This window comes from Chroicocephalus ridibundus, chromosome 3 (genome assembly GCF_963924245.1).
Source record: "Chroicocephalus ridibundus chromosome 3, bChrRid1.1, whole genome shotgun sequence".
NCBI lineage: Eukaryota > Metazoa > Chordata > Aves > Charadriiformes > Laridae > Chroicocephalus > Chroicocephalus ridibundus.
In genome coordinates, this window is record NC_086286.1 from 48,516,993 (window position 1) to 48,526,577 (window position 9,585).

Consider the following 9,585-nt stretch of genomic DNA (forward strand, 5'->3'; position numbering starts at 1 on the left):
TCTCCGGCACTAACGCCCAGACGTGACAGCACCGTCTTTGTTCATTTAGGGGAAGGTAATCCTGCAGGACTGGGGAGTCCCACATGTGAGTCAGTGGCTCCTATGGCTCTTGAGCATGTAGGTCACACTGAGCCCCTGTGCTCCGCTGGCTGCTGTGCCCCGTCCCTGCCCAGCTGTGCTCCCTGCCGGGACAAGGTGGGTGCTGCCGCCTGGGAGCACAGGGCTCCAGCTGTTTCCTCCCCACCCCTCCAACTGCATGCACAAGGCATCCAACCTGGGGTCCTCCCAGCTGCCTTCGGCCAGGGAGGACCTCTGCTCCGGCCCTGCTTTGGAGAACCCGTAATGCTATCTAAGTGCAGGAGCACCACGACCCCATGGAGAGCCATCGTGGCCGTTCCCATGGAAGAGGCCACGGCACACAGGAAAGAGAGATCAGCTGCAGCGAGCACTTATTTCCACCAGGCAGGAGCCTCGGCAGGGTGTTCCGTGGTGGGACGACGCGGCTCCAGGGTTTGCAGAAGCAGAAGGAGGGCAGCCCCCCTGTAGGGCTGATGTTTCTAGCTCCTCCAGTGAGCGTGGGACAGGCAGCTGGGGCACGACGGGCAGCTGGGGCACGCCCTGCGGAACCACAGGGGCTTCTGGATCGGCGAGGGAAACGGGGAAATGGCACTCCAGGCCGCACGAGGAGCAAAATGGTGATGAAAATGACAAACTGAAATCTCGACATTCCCGTCACTTCAGCGACCATTTCTTGCCGGCTGCAAAAGGAGGATACGAACTTCTACACCGCAGATCCCCCAGCCGGCACCACTCATGTCTGTGCAGTGCTGTTAGGGCCCCCGTAAGAAACGTGTTAATAATTCCCCCCATTTAGGGCAGAGCTTAACTTTTTAGCAGGTTTTCACTTTCTGCCGTCAACTTTCCAAGGCCAACCGGTTCCAGCGCTGCTAAAAACGTAGTTCCTCCCCCCTTCCCCCCCTCTCCCCCGGCGCCTGGCCCAGTTCCTCCCTGCTCAGCCCGGCAGGTGGGCTCTCACCCACCGCAGGGACCGGCGGCGACGGCCCCACACCCGCATGGCGGCGGGGGCGGGTCGGGCGCGTCCCCGCGGGGGGCGGGGGGGGGGGCGGGCTGCGCGCCCCCGCCGCGCCAGCCAATGGCGCCGCGCCGGCCCGCCGCCGCGCGGCGCGGCGGGGGCTCGCGGGCCAATGAGGGACGCGCCCGCGCGGCGGCAGCGGGGCGGGCGGCGCGGGGCGCGGTGGCGCCGCCTGCCGGGCTGGGCTGGGCCGGCCCGGGCCGGGCGGCGGCGGCGGCGGCGGCGGGGGCGGCTCCTCCTCCCCCCCGCGCGGCGCTATGTCACGCGGCGGCGCGGGGCCGGCGGTTGGGACTCGGTAGCGCGGGGCGAGGCGAGTGCAGCCTGACCCGCGATCCCGCCGCCGCCTGCCACTGGGAAACGCGCAGCGGCGCCGGGGCTGGCTTCGCGGCGGTCGCGCCGAGCCTGCCGGCCCGCCGGGGCCCCGCACCGCCCGCCCGCCGTCGTCGTCGCCGCGTCCCGCCGCCTCCCGGCCGGCGGCGCCTCCCGGCCGGCGGGGTTCGGCGTGGCCGGTCGGATGCCGCCGCAGCAGGAGGGCGAGGCGGGCTACATCAGCAAACCGGTACCCGGCGGCTGCGAGGTGCCGCCGGTGCCCCCGCGCAGGGTGCGCAGCGGCCGGGCGGCGGCGGCGCTGGGGGCGGCGCTGGGCGGCCGCTGCCGGGCGGCGGGGACCGGGACCGGGGCCGCGGCGGGGGCCGGAGCCGGGGCCGGGGTCGGAGCCGGAGCCGAGCCGAGGCGCAGCATCAAGTGCGTGCTGGTGGGGGACGGCGCCGTGGGGAAGACCAGCCTGGTGGTGAGCTACACCACCAACGGGTACCCCACCGAGTACATCCCCACCGCCTTCGACAACTTCTCCGGTAAGGGCCGGGGGGCGGCCGCGGGGACCGGGGCGGGCGGGAGGGGGGTGCTGCCGCGGCGGGGAGCGGCGCGTCCCGCCTGCGCCAGCCCCGGGGCTGTGGCGGGGCTGATCGGGGTGGGCTGGGGGTGTCCGGCTTCCGTTACTTCCTTATTTATTTATGTGGGGGCAGGACCCTGCTCAGGCAGGACCGGAGCCCGTTAGACGGCTGCCGCGGCCAGCGGCACCGGCTGATCTCCGGTGTAGCGTAGCCGGGCTGGCAGCTGGTGTCGCGCCCGGCCGTGCGGCCACAGCCGGGCTTCAGTGGTGAACTTCTCCGGTCTCAGACTTCCAGCTCTGGGCGAGATAGGAGCAGGAAAGCTGAAGTACTTGCCTCGTCTCTCCATCGCGAAGGGGAAGTTTTGGGTTGTCTCTCTGGTTCAGCGGGGGCTTGTCGTGTCCCGGGTGTGTAGAAGATCGTGGAATCATAGAATGGTTTGGGTTGGAAGGGACCTTCAAGATCATCTAATTCCAACCCCCCTGCCACGGGCAGGGACACCTCCCACTAGATGTGCAAGAGGGTAATAAACTACACCCTTGGTAGCAGAAGGAGGACGTGGGGCCCTTGGCTGGCTGTCCCCGCTGCGGGTTAGTGGGGGCACTGCCTGCCCTTCTCCTGCAGCGACGTGAATCGGAAAGCCCTGAGGGGCTTGTGTGTGCCCCAGTGTTAGCGATAGACTGCCTTCCAGCTCTGGGAAGTTGTTAAAACTAAACTAATTGAAGACTGAAAGAGCTGAGGGGTGGTAAATCTTTTTTTTTTTCTTTTTTTTTTTTGTAATGGAAAACGTGTGAAGTTGGACTCACCACAGTTTTCCCCCCTCCCTCCTCCTTTCTCTCCAAAGCTGTCGTGTCTGTCGATGGCAAGCCGGTGAGACTTCAGCTCTGCGACACAGCTGGTCAGGTCAGTGAAGCCACTTATTTGATTTAAGTGACAGCGGGAGGGGAGAAGTTGTTGCGCAAAATAGTCTGGCTAATGACTTCATAGATTTGAAAGGATTCCCAGTGTTTGATCATCTTATTAAACTGCTATCATTTTCACTGCTGCTTAACCCGCTGCTTTGCCCGGTGTCTGGTGGGGGACATACTGTGCCTCCATATAGGGGCTGGGCACAGGCTGCTGCTCTGCTTAGCTGGACTAGAAAGGCTGAACATATTGGGGATTCAAGGGCCACCTGGGTTTCTCTTTGAGCGGTTGTCGCTGTCTTTATTGTTGCTAAATAACTGTGGGTTTAAGAACTATGGTGTTTGGGGTGTACATGTGCAAAGCATCCACAGCTGTGTAGGTGTCCAGAGATAGGCACTGTGTTTTTGAAGTGGCAGAAGCTTAAGGGAGAAAAAAGTCTTCTTGGGTGTTGTCTGTGGAGACTTCATATTTGCCATTCCCACCCCTTTCAAAAGTGCTGCCGCCCTAAAGCTGAGGTTTGCTGTAGTCTAAGTCCTGAAGGCTTGAGGGTGGCTGGTGCCTTTCAGCCCCTAGTTTGCCTCATACATAAAAAGAATATTTTCTGCAAGTCCCTGGCTTGTACCACCCTGAGCAGTGGGCGACACTGCTTGCCAGGGGTTGGAGTCTGGATAGCCGAAAGTATTTCGCTACCTGGTGTGTGTTTGAAGGCAGTGGGAGTTAGGTTCCTGCGCAGCTTTGTGGATCTGGGTCTACGCCTTCACCAAAATCACACTGAAAAATCTCAGTGGCCTTAACATACAAACCTATTTAGATGAGTTGTAACTGGGCGCCCTACTTAGGAAAGGGCTTTGAAGGGCTGTGCAGTCCTAGACAGTAGTGTAGGACTCCCATGTGCCCTATAAACCAAAGCTAAAATCCTATAAGCAGCCTTTGCGGGTAACGATACGAAGTAGAACAGCAGAACTGTCCCTGATTTCATGCCCTGCCGAAGAGACAGGGTGGTACCACAACAACCGTGGCTGTGTGTGTTCATATACAGAGTGTGGCAGGTGAAATTGCCACTGGGTGACAGCCTGTGGACAGGCAGCACCCATGGAAACGCCACTGCAAGTGGCAGGAGGGATGGGCAGGCCCAGTCACCTCTGCCGTTAATGGTAAAGATATTTGTTCTGGCTGCCCAAGTGCAGCCGGAAAGGGTAGAGTCACTGCCTTAAAAATGAAGAGGTTATCTAAACCGACAGAAGTCGTCCTGAATCAAAGATACCTAGCTGGATACTTTTTGGTAAAACAGTGCTGCAGTGAGATGGTCACTGAAATCTGCAGCAAAAAAAACCCACTCCAGGCAGAGGGAAATTGTATTTCAGCATCACCAGCTCGAAGAGGTGTAGAGCCCCTGCAGGTCAGGTACCTACCGTTGAAACTGCAGGAGTGCACTTGGAATATAAAGGGCGCTATTTCATCTGGGTAGAAACCCTTAAGATCTGGGTTTGGCTTTCAAACACATTGAATTGAGCCCTTTTGAGGTTGCTCAGGTAGCAAGAAGAGGCAATTACATGGCGAGGTGCCTTTCTGTAAACAGCCCCGTGGTTTAGAGCGGCAGCTCTCAGTAAGTGCGGGGTCTCTCTCTCGAGCCAAGCGGTGAAAGCCTTGTTCCCTCTGAGGCTTAATCTGAGAATGAAGAGAGCTAATGAAGCTTGCTTTCTTGACTCGTGTTTTATAAATCGCTGTCTCTCTCGGAGTAGCTGCTGGAAGAAATTCATTCAAGCGAAATGAGACTTCTGAGGCTTCCAGGGGGCTTTATACTGCATATCCTGGGCCTCCAGAGACTTTGAAGCAAAATTTCACATCTCGAAAATTAACATGGGACTTGCAATTCAGCAGTAAACTGCTGGTACCAGAGAGATGTTTTCAGCTGTGTGTGTTCTTTGCACTTTCAATTCAGAGCTTTTGAGAACACGGTCCGTTTTAATTAAAATGTCACTGCCGCTGAGGCAAATCCTACCTGTTCAGGCTGCTAGTGTTACCCTGCTTTTATCCTGCTGTCAGCATAAAAGCAGCCTGCCTGGAGTTAACCCTTGCTTCTTGCTGCATTCTTCGCAGAGGATCAGCACGCCTTTTGTTACCTTGAGGTGTTTGGCTTTCTTCTGGCTAGTTCCTGAAGCTGAAAAAGGGTCTGCTTTGCTGGAGTTTGCACTAAAAGGGGGGGGAAAAAAAAAAAAAGGAGGTTAAAAAAAAAAAAAAAGGAGGTAAAAAAAAGAAAAGTAGCGCTAGGAGGCCTGTTTGCAGTTTGTTTGATGTGGCATGGGTGGGAGGGAAAGGTAAAGCTCTTACTCTATGCCATTGGCATGTTAAGCCTGCACATTGTGAGTCGTTAGTGCTGCCATCAGATTTAAATCCCTGGGCACAATGGCGGGGAAATGATTCCCATATCCTGTAGGATGTTGTTAAGTAGTCACCTGTTTAAAAGGTGATTCCAGGAAAGGTAGCTTGCTGCCACTTGTCTGCTCCGCACTCGAGCCTGCATCTGGAGGTTGGGGTGTCAGCAGCTCATCAGAGCTGCTCACTGACTCACCCTTCTGAGAAGTGGACCTGTAGAAAGTGCCTTCTCCCTCCCATGCTTCAATTTTTGGCTTCGTTCCTCATGTGCCGTAACCTACTTCCTGCGGCATTGCTCCCATGCAATAGGGCAGAGGGCCGGTGTACAAAGAGTGAAGGAAATTAATAGCACTCAAAACAAGCTGCGGCATTAGTCAGAAAATCTCAGCTACATGGAGAAGCCACCACCTTCGTCCTACATTCCCGGTGGTGGCAGAGTGCCTGCTGGCTGGCAGCCATGCAGGGTGAGACCTCAGGCTGGATACGGGCAGCTTCTGCCCCTAATGTTGGGTGGTCTGGGTGCTGCTGTCAGGGTGCCTCTCAAGACTGCAGCGGCAGGTGGTCCTTAGCTCCTCCAGACATCAGCTAGGGAGCGTATCGAGGTGTCCTCCGGGGCTGATGTGCTCTTTCTGTTGGGTGCTAACTCCTATTTCATTCTACGCAGGATGAATTCGACAAGCTCAGGCCTCTGTGCTACACCAACACGGACATCTTCTTGCTGTGCTTCAGTGTGGTTAGCCCCTCGTCCTTCCAGAACGTGAGTGAGAAGTGGGTTCCCGAAATCCGATGTCACTGCCCCAAGGCGCCCATTATCCTTGTTGGGACGCAGTCGGACCTCCGGGAGGATGTCAAAGTTCTCATCGAGCTGGACAAGTGCAAAGAAAAGCCGGTCTCGGAGGAGGCTGCGAAGCTCTGTGCCGAGGAAATAAAAGCTGCGTCCTACATCGAGTGCTCTGCTTTGACTCAGAAAAACCTCAAGGAGGTCTTTGATGCGGCCATCGTGGCTGGTATTCAGTACTCGGATACCCAGCAGCAACCAAAGAAATCCAAGTGTAGGACTCCAGACAAGATGAAAAACCTCTCCAAATCCTGGTGGAAAAAATACTGCTGTTTTGTATAGGGGTTGCGAGGACCTTAGTGCTGCTCTGAGGAAATCAAATAGAAGCTATATTAGCTGAAATCTCATTCTGTGTCGTCCCGAGTGTATAGTGTAGATCTGTATGTATGTGTATATGTTGCTACTGGATATCTTGGTTGCCCTTTTGAGGGTGGCAGAAGGATTCTTAGTTAAATAATTGCTATAAATCAGGTCTGACATCCGGTGTCTTGACTAAAACCTTTCATTAAGGAAGAAGAGCATCATGTGTCTGTAAGAGTAGAAGGATTTGTCCAAAGGATTCAGTTTCTTAAAGTTGTAAGGTGTACGCGATGGGGAGGAGCACACCAGAGGCCTTTGCTGCCAGGGCTTCGCAGGAGGAAATGCGCAAGCAATGGTGGAAACATGGAGCTCTGCACATGGACGATCAAAGGGAAAAAATAACACTGTGCCTCCTAACTGACATTTGTAGCTTTAAAACCCCACTCCTGCTCTCTTCTCCATGTCTTCCCAAGCCAACGCTCTTAGGGATCAGTTTAAAAAGGGTATGCGAGACGTGTAATCTATACGCAAATGCCACGGTTGGAAAGGTCATGAATATACCTTCAGCATGCGGTGAGGGAACCTAACCCTAATGGAGCTGACATCTCGTTTGTCACCTCCTGACTTTGTGAAAGTCCTTTCTGTCCTCCTTCCCCTGCTCTTCCCAGGAAGCCGCGTGGAAGCCTGAGGAACATGACCAAGCTTTAACTCGCTACCTCGAGCAGTGGCGATTTCATCTGTATTTTTGCAGACATGACGACAGTTCATCTATTTCAACTGAAAGGAATGTAAATGCTGTTGTGTTGCGGTTTTTTGGTTTTATTTTTTTTGTTTTTTTTTTTTTTTTTGTAAAGAGATGTAACAAATAATGGTGCAGCACCATGTAAACCGCATCTGGTTTTAGGTCTACAGCCAAGAATTTCAGGATGCCCCTCCTTACCTTTTAAGGCTGCTAAATAAATAACAAATTGGGCAGATCAAGATTTATAACAAACAGGACTCTAGAAACTGAGGCTGCTATGTCCTCTTCACGATGCTGTTTTCAACCAAGTTAACATTTCCCTTCCAAAGGCAACAGTCACTTCTTGTTGAATCTTGTCCAAGCTCATAATTGTGAAACTGGCTGAGGCCACCCCGGAAATTTAACTGATTTTTTTTTTTTTTCCCCCCCGGATCAGTCCAACAGATCAACTGATATGTGCCTAAAATGTAGCTGAGTGAACTCAACATAGTGCAAAGTTGAGTGTGACCTATTCTCTGACTAAATCTGGTTCCTGCTAAACTAAGCCTAATTCCAGCCCCGGCGAGTTTGAGAGACCTGAGGCATAACGTGACTCTCTGCAAGAATTGGTATTTTAACTTATTCTGCAGAGGATATTTACTTTGTGCTGTCTGTCTGCTTTTTTATGGCCATGACTACTTTTTTTTTTTCCCCCTAGATACTTGAAGATCAGAGTATGTTTTTTTTTTTTTTCCCGTCGGCCATAGCCTTGAAGTGACCTTTTTCATAGTCTTAAACTAAACTACAGCGACAGAAAGCTGGAACCCTTTTTTCATCAGAAATGAATCAGTGCTTGATAGAAAGAAGAACTGTGGAAGCCATTTGAGTTGATAAAGCCGACCACAGTTTACCTCCTGGCCCATTAAAGAAAATGACACTATGTAAATGGATTCTGGGCTGTATTGGCATAGGCTCCACAGGCAGTATTTTTTCCTCCTCTACAGCAAAATGAGTGCAGAATGGGTAATGTTCCATTGCTGAAAACTTGAAAATAGGATGGAAATCTTTACCTAGGGCCTGATTCAATAAAAATGTGTTGGCTTTTGCACTGGAATGGCCTGGAAAAACAGTTTCCATAGCACAGAAGCTGGATGCATTTAACTTGGTTGCATCTGGTTGGTAATGGTTTAATGTTTACTGGTCAAGAAGTTAACGTCTGAGCTTTTATATTTCTTACTCGAATGCTTTGACAGGACTTCAGATATGCAGTCATACCGTCATCTTGGAGAAAAACGTAAAGCCAGATTTCTCTTGGGTGCTTTGCTTCTCTGTAAAATGGTCTCAGTCGATCAAAAAATGTGTGTTTGGGGAGGAGACAGGCTTGAATCTGAGCAGCTTCCATTTGCAAAAATAACAAAATTTCTTCTGCAAGATCACACTTCTTTGTATCATGCTGTACTGGAAGCAGTAGGTTATATTTTATCAGCAGCCTGTTTCATAGTCTGGAGTAGCATTACTTTTAAATGTAGCCAGCTGTGACTGTTTCTGAAAATGTGATGTATATACAACTTGTTATAGCCCTTTACTAGGTGTGTGTAAACTGAGGTCTAATAACTTTATGAATACTGCTCTACACGGGGCTACACAGGGTCTAGGTTTTAGAAATATTACTTTTAAAATCACCAGTATTTTACGAGCGCAAGTGAGGGGGAGATGTATCTATGTAGTCTATAATCTGATGTGCCTTATAAAAAAAAAAAAAAAAACCCGACCTCTCTTCTGTTTTCTAAGTGTAGGCTATATTCCGAAAAAAATATTTCATGTGAGAATGATATAAATGAGGTATTTGGAAATAAATTCTGACCTGTGTATGTGTCTGCCTCTGCTGCCCGCTCGGGGAGGCTGGAGGGCAGTCCCTGGCCATGCACCGGGGCTGTGCTCCCAGTGCCCTGGCAAAACGCCTCTGGTTAAAAAATGGACTTTTCCCCTGGGCTGCCCCATCCCCAGGGGCCTGGGCTGGGTGGGGAGGTATGACGGCGGGCTTTCTGCATCCCCAGCAGCACTGCAGCCTCTTGCTGTGGCCCCACGAGGCGTGGGAAGGCTTCTTGTGCCCGCTTCCTGAAAGTGGGGCGAGCGGCAGGAGGAGCATGGCCTGGCTGGGGACAGCTGGGAGGGATGCTGGGGCCGGTGGTGTGGTGTTTCAGCTGCCGCAGGTTGGGCCATGTGTGTCCTGGGTGAGCCAGGGGGCATTTTTGGAAGAGCAGAGCCCGTTCCCTCGTGGCACCAAGGGTCTTGTCACCCAGGATCTTGTCACCCTCCTCCCTGGGTCCTGTCCCTTGTGCTAGGGCAGAGGCAAGCGAGGCTTAAGGTTGTTCGTGCCCACCCCCAGCCATCCGTGATGGCTGTCCTGGAGCTGTGTTAGCCAAGTGGGGAGCGGCAGCTGGAGCCACGGACGGCTGCC

At 53.2% G+C, this 9,585-nt stretch overlaps 1 protein-coding gene across 2 annotated transcripts; it reads left to right on the top strand.

Annotated features, from left to right (window-relative positions):
- Positions 1–1,332: 1,332 nt before the first annotated feature.
- Positions 1,333–8,971, top strand: RHOU (ras homolog family member U). 2 transcript variants are annotated; one of them, XM_063329043.1, is made up of 3 exons: positions 1,333–1,947; positions 2,828–2,886; positions 5,930–8,969. In XM_063329043.1, the coding sequence occupies exons 1-3, from the start codon at positions 1,608–1,610 to the stop codon at positions 6,383–6,385; spliced, it is 855 nt and encodes a 284-aa protein (XP_063185113.1). In that variant the 5' UTR covers positions 1,333–1,607; the 3' UTR covers positions 6,386–8,969. The 2 variants fall into 2 exon arrangements, with proteins under 2 accessions (XP_063185113.1, XP_063185114.1); XM_063329044.1 differs by having other exon boundaries at positions 1,439–1,947; positions 2,780–2,886; positions 5,930–8,971.
- Positions 8,972–9,585: the final 614 nt, after the last annotated feature.

Bases quoted from the DNA above. Each gene is read 5' to 3' on its own strand.
- RHOU (XM_063329044.1), top strand. From the start codon at position 1,608: ATGCCGCCGCAGCAGGAGGGCGAGGCGGGCTACATCAGCAAACCGGTA. The intron at 1,948-2,779 runs GTAAGGGCCGGG...AAACGTGTGAAG, and splicing joins CGCCTTCGACAACTTCTCCG to TTGGACTCACCACAGTTTTC. The intron at 2,887-5,929 runs GTCAGTGAAGCC...CATTCTACGCAG, and splicing joins TCTGCGACACAGCTGGTCAG to GATGAATTCGACAAGCTCAG.